This window comes from Gigantopelta aegis, chromosome 4 (assembly GCF_016097555.1).
Source record: "Gigantopelta aegis isolate Gae_Host chromosome 4, Gae_host_genome, whole genome shotgun sequence".
NCBI lineage: Eukaryota > Metazoa > Mollusca > Gastropoda > Neomphalida > Peltospiridae > Gigantopelta > Gigantopelta aegis.
In genome coordinates this window covers 8,013,663-8,029,633 of record NC_054702.1, presented here as the reverse complement: position 1 = coordinate 8,029,633, position 15,971 = coordinate 8,013,663, and the positions used below count along the sequence as shown (strand labels likewise).

Genomic DNA, 15,971 nt, shown 5'->3' with positions numbered 1-15,971 from the left:
AATAACTGATAGAACCAGACTGGGTGGTAGTGTTAAGTTTATAGTATTAACATTAGTAGGTAGCCAGAACCTATATAGAGAATAACTGATAGAACCAGACTGGGTGGTAGTGTTAAGTTTATAGTATTAACATTAGTAGGTAGCCAGAACCTATATAGAGAATAACTGATAGAACCAGACTGGGTGGTAGTGTTAAGTTTATAGTATTAACATTAGTAGGTAGCCAGAACCTATATAGAGAATAACTGATAGAACCAGACTGGGTGGTAGTGTTAAGTTTATAGTATTAACATTAGTAGGTAGCCAGAACCTATATAGAGAATAACTGATAGAACCAGACTGGGTGGTAGTGTTAAGTTTATAGTATTAACATTAGTAGGTAGCCAGAACCTATATAGAGAATAACTGATAGAACCAGACTGGGTGGTAGTGTTAAGTTTATAGTATTAACATTAGTAGGTAGCCAGAACCTATATAGAGAATAACTGATAGAACCAGACTGGGTGGTAGTGTTAAGTTTATAGCATTAACATTAGTAGGTAGCCAGAACCTATATAGAGAATAACTGATAGAACCAGACTGGGTGGTAGTGTTAAGTTTATAGCATTAACATTAGTAGGTAGCCAGAACCTATATAGAGAATAACTGATAGAACCAGACTGGGTGGTAGTGTTAAGTTTATAGCATTAACATTAGTAGGTAGCCAGAACCTATATAGAGAATAACTGATAGAACCAGACTGGGTGGTAGTGTTAAGTTTATAGCATTAACATTAGTAGGTAGCCAGAACCTATATAGAGAATAACTGATAGAACCAGACTGGGTGGTAGTGTTAAGTTTATAGCATTAACATTAGTAGGTAGCCAGAATAACTGATAGAACCAGACTGGGTGGTAGTGTTAAGTTTATAGCATTAACATTAGTAGGTAGCCAGAACCTATATAGAGAATAACTGATAGAACCAGACTGGGTGGTAGTGTTAAGTTTATAGCATTAACATTAGTAGGTAGCCAGAACCTATATAGAGAATAACTGATAGAACCAGACTGGGTGGTAGTGTTAAGTTTATAGCATTAACATTAGTAGGTAGCCAGAACCTATATAGAGAATAACTGATAGAACCAGACTGGGTGGTAGTGTTAAGTTTATAGCATTAACATTAGTAGGTAGCCAGAACCTATATAGAGAATAACTGATAGAACCAGACTGGGTGGTAGTGTTAAGTTTATAGTATTAACATTAGTAGGTAGCCAGAACCTATATAGAGAATAACTGATAGAACCAGACTGGGTGGTAGTGTTAAGTTTATAGTATTAACATTAGTAGGTAGCCAGAACCTATATAGAGAATAACTGATAGAACCAGACTAGGTGGTAGTGTTAAGTTTATAGTATTAACATTAGTAGGTAGCCAGAACCTATATAGAGAATAACTGATAGAACCAGACTGGGTGGTAGTGTTAAGTTTATAGTATTAACATTAGTAGGTAGCCAGAACCTATATAGAGAATAACTAGTTAATGATGTAGGATATCGGCTTTATCCTGTGATGGTAAGAATCGGAAATTCTGTGAGGCTTGCCGAGAGAAATTTCTCACTCATTCAGCCTGAACAGGATAAAGCTAGTTATTATCTTTATCCTGCAGACTATAAATATTAAGGGGAAAAGCTATTATTTTTGTTATTTCAGCCACATTGTAGGATGACCTAGAGGTCAAATGAACAATTTTGTAATGTAGCTATGCATGTGTTGTCATGTGAGTGATGTCAAAAGTCATAATCTGCTAGTATACATTTTCGACTTTGCTTTAATCAGTCATTATAATCAACCAATGGAAACAGTGATTGCAGGATAAATTACGGTAAATGCACAACTGAGAGAAGAAATTTTTACTAAGAGAAAAAATAAGGGAACACTTACTATTGTAGACAAACTTTTATTCACTATTTGAATAATAAAGTGATTTTTGACTGTGTAAAATACAAAGCTGTCATGTGTGATTTGACGCTAGTATGTAGGATTCAGTCAGGAACGTGGTTAACTTTCTGACACTGTGGATGATGGTTTTTGTTGCAGTGACCCCACATGAAACATACATCGGCTATTGGATGTCAAACTATAGGAAATGCAAAAATGAAGTGATAAACAACATCAATATAAAATGCAAGAGGTACTTGTCTTGGGTGGATTTCCTGGGGATTTGTAGGAGGAGTCCAAGGCAGACATGCTTGTACCTTCAGTGGATGTTAGATTTTGATATTGTAATGTGGCAGGGTATTAGGACAGAGAACACTATCACTTTTATACTCCATACAGCAAGAAAGCTTACCAATGACACTATATTTTGATATTGTAATGTGGCAGGGTATTAGGACAGAGAACACGATCACTTTTATACTCCATACAGCAAGAAAGCTTGCCAATGACACTATATTTTGATATTGTAATGTGGCAGGGTATTAGGACAGAGAACACTATCACTTTTATACTCCATACAGCAAGAAAGCTTGCCAATGACACTATATTTTGATATTCCAAATGTGTTATCTTTTAGGTTTAGATTCATAGTTTCATTGTTTATACCTCAAGCCACTGCAACAAGGATTTAAAAGAAATATTTCCTGTATCTTCTACTTGTCAAGGAGTAGCCCAGTGGTAAAACGCACACTCGATGAGCAGTCAGTTTGGGATTAATCTCCATCGGTGGGTCCATTGGGCTATTTCTCATCCCAGCCAGTGCACCACGACTGGTATATCAAAGGCCATGGTATGTGCTATCCTGTCTGTGGGGTGGTGCATATAAAAGATACCTTGCTACTAAGCAAAAAGATTAGCGGGTTTCCTCTCCAAGACTATATGTCAAAAATACCAAATGTTTGACATCCAATAGCCGATGATTAATAAATCATTCTGTTCTAGTGGTATCGTTAAACAAAACAAACTTCAACTTTTTGTCCAAGGAAGATACAACTTTACCCTAGTCCTGTGATCAGCTACCAGTAATTACACTTGACTGTCATACAGATTTCCTCCAAGAACCCTGTTTGTGCAAGATGGAGGAATTTCTTTGAACCAAGTTAAGATGCATCAGGAAATAAATCCTCGATCACAATGAGAGTCTGATGGTTTCCTCTGATTCTCACTGACAGAACGTCAAGCCCCAACAAGTCTGCCCTCTACATTGAACACATTTGTGTGTGCAGATTGTCCCCGGTGATCAGGCGGTAGTGGAATTCATAGCTTGGGAAGAATTACTATTGGCATGACAGCACATCTGAGTTAAGCAGAGGTCCCAGACAATTTAATACAGGGTAAGCCAATTAATACCAAAATAAATAGAAAATCATGTCAAGTCAGTAAACCTGTCAGTGTGGTGTAGTGGTTAAACTATTACTCTTAAGGCTGGTAGGTACTGGGTTCAAACCCTGGTTCTGGCTCACACCCAGAGTATGTTTTAATGGATCATCAGAGATGTATAAGGCCACTACACAAAAAAAAGAAAAAAAGAAATGTTTTATTTAATGAAGCACTCAACACATTTTATTGATATTGATATTTTGGAAACCCACTGTCCCACTTCATGGGCTAATCTTTTTGCTTAGCAGCAAGGGATCTTTTATATGCACCATCCCACAGACAGGGTAGTACATACCACAGCCTTTGATATACCAGTTGTGGTGCACTGGCTAGAATGAGAAATAGCCCAATGGGCCCACCGATGGGGATCGATCCCACACTGACCACACATCGAGCAAGTGCTTTACCACTGGGCTAGGTCCCACCCCCGCCACTACACCAAGTCATCTGACACTAACCATTAACAACTAACTATTAATCTCAATGTTGGATAGACAGCCCAGATAGGTGATATACATGTATGGCCACTACACCAAGTCATCTGACACTAACCATTAACAACTAACTATTAATCTCAATGTTGGATAGACAGCCCAGATAGGTGATATACATGTATGGCCACTACACCAAGTCATCTGATACTAACCATTAACAACTAACTATTAATCTCAATGTTGGATAGACAGCCCAGATAGGTGATATACATGTATGGCCACTACACCAAGTCATCTGACACTAACCATTAACAACTAACTATTAATCTCAATGCTGGATAGACAGCCCAGATAGGTGATATACATGTATGGCCACTACACCAAGTCATCTGATACTAACCATTAACAACTAACTATTAATCTCAATGCTGGATAGACAGCCCAGATAGGTGATATACATGTATGGCCACTACACCAAGTCATCTGACACTAACCATTAACAACTAACTATTAATCTCAATGTTGGATAGACAGCCCAGATAGGTGATATACATGTATGGCCACTACACCAAGTCATCTGATGTTGGATAGACAGCCCAGATAGGTGATATACATGTATGGCCACTACACCAAGTCATCTGAACTAACCATTAACAACTAACTATTAATCTCAATGTTGGATAGACAGCCCAGATAGGTGATATACATGTATGGCCACTACACCAAGTCATCTGATACTAACCATTAACAACTAACTATTAATCTCAATGTTGGATAGACAGCCCAGATAGGTGATATACATGTATGGCCACTACACCAAGTCATCTGATAACCATTAACAACTAACTATTAATCTCAATGTTGGATAGACAGCCCAGATAGGTGATATACATGTATGGCCACTACACCAAGTCATCTGACACTAACCATTAACAACTAACTATTAATCTCAATGTTGGATAGACAGCCCAGATAGGTGATATACATGTATGGCCACTACACCAAGTCATCTGACACTAACCATTAACAACTAACTATTAATCTCAATGTTGGATAGACAGCCCAGATAGGTGATATACATGTATGGCCACTACACCAAGTCATCTGACACTAACCATTAACAACTAACTATTAATCTCAATGTTGGATAGACAGCCCAGATAGGTGATATACATGTATGGCCACTACACCAAGTCATCTGACACTAACCATTAACAACTAACTATTAATCTCAATGTTGGATAGACAGCCCAGATAGGTGATATACATGTATGGCCACTACACCAAGTCATCTGACACTAACCATTAACAACTAACTATTAATCTCAATGTTGGATAGACAGCCCAGATAGGTGATATACATGTATGGCCACTACACCAAGTCATCTGATACTAACCATTAACAACTAACTATTAATCTCAATGTTGGATAGACAGCCCAGATAGGTGATATACATGTATGGCCACTACACCAAGTCATCTGATACTAACCATTAACAACTAACTATTAATCTCAATGTTGGATAGACAGCCCAGATAGGTGATATACATGTATGGCCACTACACCAAGTCATCTGATACTAACCATTAACAACTAACTATTAATCTCAATGTTGGATAGACAGCCCAGATAGGTGATATACATGTATGGCCACTACACCAAGTCATCTGATACTAACCATTAACAACTAACTATTAATCTCAATGTTGGATAGACAGCCCAGATAGGTGATATACATGTATGGCCACTACACCAAGTCATCTGACACTAACCATTAACAACTAACTATTAATCTCAATGTTGGATAGACAGCCCAGATAGGTGATATACATGTATGGCCACTACACCAAGTCATCTGAACCATTAACAACTAACTATTAATCTCAATGTTGGATAGACACTAACCATTAACAACTAACTATTAATCTCAATGTTGGATAGACAGCCCAGATAGGTGATATACATGTATGGCCACTACACCAAGTCATCTGACACTAACCATTAACAACTAACTATTAATCTCAATGTTGGATAGACAGCCCAGATAGGTGATATACATGTATGGCCACTACACCAAGTCATCTGATACTAACCATTAACAACTAACTATTAATCTCAATGTTGGATAGACAGCCCAGATAGGTGATATACATGTATGGCCACTACACCAAGTCATCTGATACTAACCATTAACAACTAACTATTAATCTCAATGTTGGATAGACAGCCCAGATAGGTGATATACATGTATGGCCACTACACCAAGTCATCTGATACTAACCATTAACAACTAACTATTAATCTCAATGTTGGATAGACAGCCCAGATAGGTGATATACATGTATGGCCACTACACCAAGTCATCTGATACTAACCATTAACAACTAACTATCTCAATGCTGGATAGACAGCCCAGATAGGTGATATACATGTATGGCCACTACACCAAGTCATCTGACACTAACCATTAACAACTAACTATTAATCTCAATGTTGGATAGACAGCCCAGATAGGTGATATACATGTATGGCCACTACACCAAGTCATCTGACACTAACCATTAACAACTAACTATTAATCTCAATGTTGGATAGACAGCCCAGATAGGTGATATACATGTATGGCCACTACACCAAGTCATCTGACACTAACCATTAACAACTAACTATTAATCTCAATGTTGGATAGACAGCCCAGATAGGTGATATACATGTATGGCCACTACACCAAGTCATCTGACACTAACCATTAACAACTAACTATTAATCTCAATGTTGGATAGACAGCCCAGATAGGTGATATACATGTATGGCCACTACACCAAGTCATCTGATACTAACCATTAACAACTAACTATTAATCTCAATGTTGGATAGACAGCCCAGATAGGTGATATACATGTATGGCCACTACACCAAGTCATCTGATACTAACCATTAACAACTAACTATTAATCTCAATGTTGGATAGACAGCCCAGATAGGTGATATATATGTATGGCCACTACACCAAGTCATCTGATACTAACCATTAACAACTAACTATTAATCTCAATGTTGGATAGACAGCCCAGATAGGTGATATACATGTATGGCCACTACACCAAGTCATCTGATACTAACCATTAACAACTAACTATTAATCTCAATGCTGGATAGACAGCCCAGATAGGTGATATACATGTATGGCCACTACACCAAGTCATCTGACACTAACCATTAACAACTAACTATTAATCTCAATGCTGGATAGACAGCCCAGATAGGTGATATACATGTATGGGCACAGAATGTTAATGGAATATAAAGTTGAAAATTATAAATGTCAGATGAAATGAAATTAAATGGAACTAAATTATAAATTCCATGAATCTAGAAAGTACACATGTAATGCTTTCTTGAGGTGTCATGGGTCATGAGATCAATTCTCAGTCGTAGACATTTTAGGTTTCCCATTCCACTGAACTGCTCAAACTCACTTTGTTTAGGAGCTGGTACTAAGATGGTACTGGGATTCGAACCCAGTACCTATCTGCCTTAAGGCCATTGGCTTAACCTCCATGCTACTGAAGCCAGTGTTTTGTTCCTGCTCCTCTGCATGGTTTGTTTATATATGGTGTTAGATATCTAATCATAATGCATTGTGTGACAGTGAGGACACTAACACTGACACTAACACTGATATCGGAGACCAGCCTCAAGCCGTAGATGAGATTTGTAAATCCCACTCAGTACGTCTTACTGTCTGTTAGCAGAGACAAGCAGAAGACACAGTAAGCTGCTGCAGACAACAAAAGCCAGCCATATACATCGTATGTTAAACTGACCACTACATCATAAGATAAAGCCAGTCATATACATCGTATGTCAAAACTGACCACTACATCATAAGATAAAGCCAGTCATATACATCGTATGTTAAACTGACCACTACATCATAAGATAAAGCCAGTCATATACATCGTATGTCAAAACTGACCACTACATCATAAGATAAAGCCAGTCATATACATTGTATGTCAAACTGACCAGTACATCATAACATAAAGCCAGTCATATACTTTATATGTCAAACTGACCAGTACATCATAAGATAAAGTCAGTCATATACATCGTATGTTAAACTCACCACTACATTATACATTAAACTGACCACTACATCATGAGAAGACAAAAGCCAATCATATACATTATACACAAAACTGACCACTACATTGTAAATTAAACTGACCACTACATCATGAGAAGATAAAAGCCAGTCATATACATTATACACAGAACTGACCACTACATTGTACATTGAACTGACCACTACATTGTACATTAAACTGACCATTAACAACTGTTTGCGATAAATTATATATGCCATATACTAGAATAAACAACAACACATTCATATTTTGGTTTGGGTAATAGACCATAGTTTTATTTATACATGCTCGTACCTAATGTCGTGAAAGATGACATAGGACTTTAGAACTATGGTCCTCCAAAACACCCAAACCAAGGTAGTATGTACAAAGTATAACTTAGGTAAACATGAGGCTAAGCTAGGCAAGCACATTAAAATTAAGTGACAACACATAACAAGTTGAACATCAACACATCAACATACAAACACCCAAGTTCATCACCTCCAGGCAGCACCAGTCACTGGATGGTATATTCACAGAGTTGAAGAACTGAGAGGCACCCACATGAACACATCTGAAAAATGTCCACTGATCATCCTGTGGGCACCCCCTTGTGTCAGTTGTAAAATAAACTGTCCACTAACTTGGAAGTCGTTCATACATAAATGTGTGCCCTTACAAAAAAAAAATGTTCCCTACTCCATGGCAGGTCAAAGTCACACACATATAATACATATACGCTTGTCATGCAGGACCCATCTGGATATACTAAGCTAATTCTTCTAAAATAACACAATATAAGTCAAAGCACAGTCTAATGACACAATCGGATCAAAACCACCTCTACACAGGATACTTGGCAATATGTTCTCCCAAGGTGGTTGCTACCTTCTGGCGCATGGAGGGGGAGGGGTCTAGGTAGGCCTGATAAGCATTACTTTTCCAATCCCCCTGAGATTTGATTAGATCGGCTGGTAACCCACATTCCAGAGCAAAGGTGGCACCACCCCTGCGGAAGCTGTGCCCTGAGTAAAGGCTTTATCGCTGCCGGAACATGAATGCCCGCTTTTTGGGATTAAACAAAGGAACTTGCTTATAAGCCCTATGATTGGCTCATTCAAACCACAGAATATGCACTGCGCCCTTCGATTGGCAGAAGACATGCCATACATTTAGACAGGGCATGTTACGCATTGCACAGCGGAAGTAATTGATGCGTAACAATTTACGACTTCAGTCACCGGAAGGTAAACAAAGACATGCATATTTCGCAGACATTTAACCGTGCCGACATTCAGAAACATCTGTGGGCGGGCGATCTACAACATATTAATAACATGTTAATTAATTAACATTCACACTACATTATGCATTAAACTGACCACTACATCATAAGACAAAAGCCAGTCATATACATTATACACAAAACTGACCACTACATTGTACATTAAACTGACCACTACATTGTATATTAAACTGACCACTACATTGTACATTAAACTGACCACTACATTGTACATTAAACTAACCACTACATTATGCATTAAACTGACCACTACATCATAAGACAAAAGCCAGTCATATACATTATACACAAAACTGACCACTACATTGTAAATTAAACTGACCACTACATTATGCATTAAACTGACCACTACATCATAAGACAAAAGCCAGTCATATACATTATACACAAAACTGACCACTACATTGTACATTAAACTGACCGCTACATTGTACATTAAACTGACCACAACATTGTACATTAAACTGGCCACTACACTGTACATTAAACTGACCACAGTCCACTACATTACAAAGTCTCTTGGAGATTGGAGACGACAAGGTCAGTCATATTGACAATGTACATTAAACTGACCACTACATGATGGAAGCTGGCCACACTACAGGAAGCAACATGAGATCAGACACACAGTCTATCTGGGAACATTAATGACATGTTGTGCAGTAATCCATGATGCAGAAAACCAAATAAGCACCTTGACTTTAGATCCCAGGATAAAACAAGAGACAGTAGGTACAATAATTGTACTGATAATCAATCTTTGCTTGGGAAAGAACCTAAAAGGAATGTTTGAAAACATGTTTTATGGAACATGGAACATGGTACATGGAACATGGTACACGGAACATGGTACACGGAACATGGTACATGGTACAGATTTTTTGGGGGGTGGTGGGGTGCATCCTCACTCGCTTCCACACACATTGTCCATGGTCAGTCAAATTGAATTGCATTAAAATCAGCTGGCACAGATAGCTACAAGAGACAAGCACATGTTGTGGTTGCAGAGACAAGGACTGGGATGTTGAGGTAGACAGTGAAAGAAGTTGAAAGATAGGAGTTGCCAGATCGGGAAGAAATTAGATGGAATTGAAAGTAAAGAAACGAAAAGAGTTTGGGTGAGTGGGGGGGGGGGGGGGGGGAAGGGGGTCAAAACCAAACATCAGTTGGAGCAAACAGACCTGTCTGTCCATGATATCCATCTACAATACTATCAAGTTTGGTGGATGAAGGATAACTTATGTGTAAGCAGGTGTGAATAAACAAATGTGATAAATCTGAATGTGGCTGTATATTGAAGAAACTCACTGCAGCTGTAAGCAATGATATACAGGTATATCATCCCCTTAAAAGATTCAAGTGCCCCCCTTTATAAATTATTTTTACAATTATCATTTCAAAAATGCTAAACTATTACTGGTGTGACCTTTTCAGGGATTGGTCCATGAGATTTATTTTTTTCCTTTATCCCCTCCCTAAAAATATTCCCTGGGTCTGCCCTTGCATGTTTTATAACACCTTCCTGATGAATAACACCTAACATTATTACTGTCTGCATATTCAACAGATGTCACATGGTATTCTTTCATGAAGCCTGAATAAGACTGGTAAACACACAATAACAGTATATATTATATCAACAAGAGTAAATCATAAAAGGTTAAATATATTAACACAGTGCAACAGGTGATGTAAGCTAGAACAGGCGATGTATACAAGTGTTATAAGCTCAACATCATGATAACAAAGAAGGAAGGAAATGTTTTATTTAATGACGCACTCAACACATTTTATTTACTGTTTTATGGCATCAGACATGTGGTTAAGGAAGGAATAGGGAAGGAAATGTTTTATTTAATGACACACTCAACACATTTTATTTACATTTATATGATGTCAGACATGCAGTTAAGGACCACAGAGATATTAAGAGAAGAAACCCGCTGTTGCCACTTCATGGGCTACTCTTTTTTATTAGCAGCAAGGGATCTTTTATATGCACCATCCCACAGACAGGATAGTACATACCACAGCCTTTGTTACACTAGTTGTGGAGCACTGGCTGGAACGAGAAAGAGCCCAATGGGCCCACCAACAGGAATTGATCCTAGATGGACAATGCATCACGCAAGAGCTGTACCACTAAGCTATGTCCAGCCCACCAACAGGAATCGATCCTAGATGGACAATGCATCACGCGAGAGCTGTACCACTAAGCTATGTCCAGCCCACCAACAGGAATTGATCCTAGATGGACAATGCATCACGTGAGCGCTGTACCACTAAGCTATGTCCAGCCCACCAACAGGAATCGATCCTAGATGGACAATGCATCATGCGAGCACTGTACCACTAAGCTATGTCCAGCCCACCAACAGGAATTTATCCTAGATGGACAATGCATCACGCGAGCGCTGTACCACTAAGCTATGTCCAGCCCACCAACAGGAATTGATCCTAGATGGACAATGCATCACGCGAGCGCTGTATCACTAAGCTATGTCCAGCCCACCATCATGATAAAAATAAAATTTTAAAAAGTGAAAGTTTGTTTTGTTTAATGACACCACTAGAGTACACTGATTAATTATTATTGGCTATTGGATGTCAAACATTTGGTAATTATGACTCGTAGTCATCAAAGGAAACCTGTTACATTTTTTGTAATGCAGCAAGGGAACTTTTATATCCACTTTTCCGTTAACAGGAAAGAAATACCATGACCTTTGATCAGTTGTGGTGCACTGGTTGGAATGAGAAAAAACACATTCAGATGAATAGATCCACTGCAACGCCATCACCTCAAGCGAGCATTCAACCGACTGAGCTAAATCCCACCCAAAGGTTCTTATATACAATTCTAGTTATTTTCCACACGAAGGCCTTACTTCTAAATTCTAGTTATTTTCCACACGAAGGCCTTGCTTCTAAATTCTAGTTATTTTCCACACGAAGGCCTTACTTCTAAATTCTAGTTCTAATGTTGTATGGGCATACTATATATAGCAAAACCAGCTAAGAAATATAACATTAAAAATAATTGTGAGGTGAGAAGTAGAATATTAGAAATAATTGTATAATCACAACAGTTATACTGTAGAAGAAAAAGAAGAAGAAGAAGGAAATGTTTCTTGTTCCAGCCAGTGCACCATGACTGGCATATCAAAGGCCATGGTATGTATTACCCTGTCTGTGGGATGGTGCCTATAAAATATCCCTTGCTGCTAATCGAAAAGAGTAGCTCATGAAGTGGCAACAGCGGGTTTCCACTCTCAATATCTGTGTGGTTCTTATTAACCATATGTCTGATGCCATATAACTGTAAATTAAATGTGCTGAGCGTGTCGTTAAATAAAACATTTCCTTCCTTCCACCTAGAGTTTAAATATTGAAATACAAGTGTATTACCAATCTTTATTTCAAGAGGTCGGAAAAGGGAAGCAACTCTCATGATACATCAGTATACAAGCAACATATTACATGATGTACCTACCAGGTTTAAGAGTTGATGGGGATTAACGTCTACGTCACCATAGGCATATATATGTGCAAAAGCCGGTACCAGGAGAAGAACTTGATACTTACCAGTCTTTAAGATTTGATGGATTAACTTCTACATCACCATGCACATTGGCAAGAGCCTGTATGATCAGTGTTCACCAAATGTTTGATACAGTCACAAGTCCTCCTAAAAGCTTTGGCTAGTGCCCTACTACATGTATGTATTATGACAATACAGTTGATCATTTCCCACCAGCCCAGACAAGTAATTCATTAGCTGGGACTGAGGGCTGGTGCATTTGTCAAACCCTGGTAGCACGAGATGAACTTACCAGTGTTAAAACTTGATGAATTAATTTGTAAATCACCACGTCCATCTGCTAATTTAAAGCCAGTACCAAGAGATGAACTTAGTACCTGCTAGGCTTAAGATTTGATGGATTAACTTCTACATCACCTTGCACATTAGCAATAGTCGGTATTAGCAGATGAACTTGGTACCTACTTAATTTGTAAGTCACCATGTGCATATGCAAAAACCAGTACCAAGAGATGAACTTAGTACCTACTAGGTTATAGGACGTGATGGATTAATTTGTAAGTCTCCATGTGCAATAGCAATAGCCAGTACCATAAGATGAATTTATCATGCTAAGGACTTGATGGATTAAACCATTATGTCACTATGTGCAATAGCAATAGCCAGTATCACAAGACAAACTTACCATGCTAAGGACTTGATGGATTAAACCATTATGTCGCTATGTGCAATAGCAATAGCCAGTATCACAAGACAAACTTACCATGCAAAGGACTTGATGGATTAAACCATTATATCGCTATGTGCAATAGCAATAGCCAGTACCACAAGATGAACGTACCATGCTAAGGACTTGATGGATTAAACTATTATGTCACCATGTGCAACAGCAATAGCCAGTGGGTATTACACTATTAGAAATAATCACATAATCATATTACCTGTACTGTGAATGAATCCTCCATGCTACTGGTAATCCCATTATTTGCCCAACGTCCGTTGTTTGCTGGGTATATCCATAGTAAGAAACAGACACAGTCTAGATGTATATAGTAAATACAGCAGACAGCTCTGTGGACAACCAGCAGTAAAGTCTGTTATATATTGCCCACTTGTTTTCAATCCAAACAGATTAAATAACTGCAAAGATGATTATACCACTCTTGGAGCTATAACTGAGAGGAATCATTCAGTTAAGAGATGTCTTGTTGTTTTAGTGAATTACAACAGAGTCACTTATTCCATGCCAATTCCCTCAAACCAACCATCAACATCAAAACTATCCACAGTTGTCTACCTTGAACAGCTTTGCTATGAAGCATTCAGTTGGTTTAAATTTTAAGATAGATATTTAACCACAAATCCTGTATTGATAGCATTGAAGGATCTTTTCAACAGCTGGCTATTGGCTATTACTAGCAGCTTATTGGTCAATACGATGACCGCAAGGTTGAAATCTTCCTTGAAACGTATTCACAGAAAAACAAAACCACACCCAGTGGAATGGCCACGATGACAAGGGCATGCCACCAGACCTTTATCCGAGACTTTTAAATAAGAAAATATCTCCCGTTTTTATCCATAACAGCTAAATCGACATCACAGCGTGGAGTTCCCTGACCAGCTGTTCCCTCATTCGAGTGTGTGTGTGTGTGCCAGTATGGCACTCGTGTTGTGCGCCAGACCACTCGCTTAATCAATATATTGATATCTGTAGCATGTAATAATCCCATAATCCAAAGCCAGCTGTCTTGAGGACTTGCACATGTGACTGTGTTTCCACTCTCCTACAAAGTTGCCCTTCTTTCAGAGGTCTGGTGCTCTCAAGACATGCATGGACCAGTCGCCACACCCTGGGAGAGACACCCTTGCACAATACACAATAACTTTTATGTGACTTTCAATGCACACTTTTCAATGGCTGTTGGAATCTTTCCAACTGTTCTTGTTAAGAACTGAAACCGATAGAGCTGTTTCAGAGTTGAACTACATGAACATAAGATATTACTTTCAAATTCCTGTTTGTACATGTCACACATGACTGCTTCATTATCAAGACAATTTAAAAAAAAACATTAATCTTTTAAATTCGTTTTTCTATACCCACCAACGCAAAATAGAAATTTATTTCAGAAATGTAAGCACAGGGCAAAAGATCGGGAAGAACCACAGGTTAAAAATAATAATTTTGGTGTCTCAACTTCACCTTACCTCCCCTCGCCTTCCTCCACCTCCCCATCTGCCTCCCCTCTGGAACATCCCTTCCACTGATATTTGATGTGTAGACCATGAACAAGCGATATTATTTTCAAACTTCAATTGATGGCATGCGTGACTGGACCATTAACAAGACAATTGAAACAATATCAATTTTCACAACTCGATATCGAATATGCAAAAAAATGTGAATATGTTAAATAATAAAATGTTCACAAACAGTGTAAACGTATAGCTTGCTTAGTGTTTATCCTTTTGTTTCGAGTGTGGATGTATTGGAATATTGGAATCCGATCTCATTTGATCACAGTGAAAACAAGAGGGTTGTTTGTTGTGTTTACGGAGAACAATGAGGTAGGGATCAATGTCAGACCATGGTGAGAGGTTTGAACACATGAATGATGGATGAGTCTCAACAAAAACTTCATAAATGTGAGTCTCAGTGTTTACGGTATTTAATTAATTGTTTATGATAAAACAAAAATAGAGCTAATTAATAGTCTTTCTGTGTATATTTAAAATGTGGCATATATACCAAGGACATTTTTAGGAATGTTTAAAAGGGGATTGTTCTTAGTCATATTAAAATAAAATAAAAACTTACAAATGAATGAATGAATGAATGAATGTTTAACGACACCCCAGCATGATAAATACATTGGCTATTGGGTGTCAAACTTTGGTAAATGCAAAAATAATGTGATCAAGTTAAAAATTTAACAGTTAAATAAAAACACAGTGTAAAGAACTGTGTAAAAATACAAATATCACAGATATATAATATTAAAATTTAGAATAAAAGTCAGTATAATGTAAAAACTGCAATAAAAGTACTGGATGAAATCGAAATGATTCCATCACATTTCTTCGACCAAATATATCTTTTCTATTTTCTGTCAGATACACTCCACCAAAATGTGGCGCACTGTCAGAGTACACTGACAGTGCTCACACTGAGGTTGAGGGTCTTTCTTCAAGATAA

The 15,971-nt window shown here is 38.0% G+C and overlaps 1 protein-coding gene across 3 annotated transcripts in view; it reads right to left on the bottom strand.

The window, feature by feature from the left end:
- The window catches only part of LOC121372605 (tolloid-like protein 1), a 201,864-nt gene extending 187,315 nt beyond the window's left edge, over nucleotides 1-14,549 (bottom strand). For all 3 annotated transcript variants that reach the window (XM_041499020.1, XM_041499021.1, XM_041499022.1), the window contains exon 1: nucleotides 13,714-14,549. In XM_041499020.1, the coding sequence (XP_041354954.1) occupies nucleotides 13,714-13,737 (24 nt within the window). In that variant the 5' untranslated portion in view covers nucleotides 13,738-14,549. The remainder of the gene's footprint in view (nucleotides 1-13,713) is intronic.
- Between the last annotated feature and the right edge of the window lie 1,422 nt (nucleotides 14,550-15,971).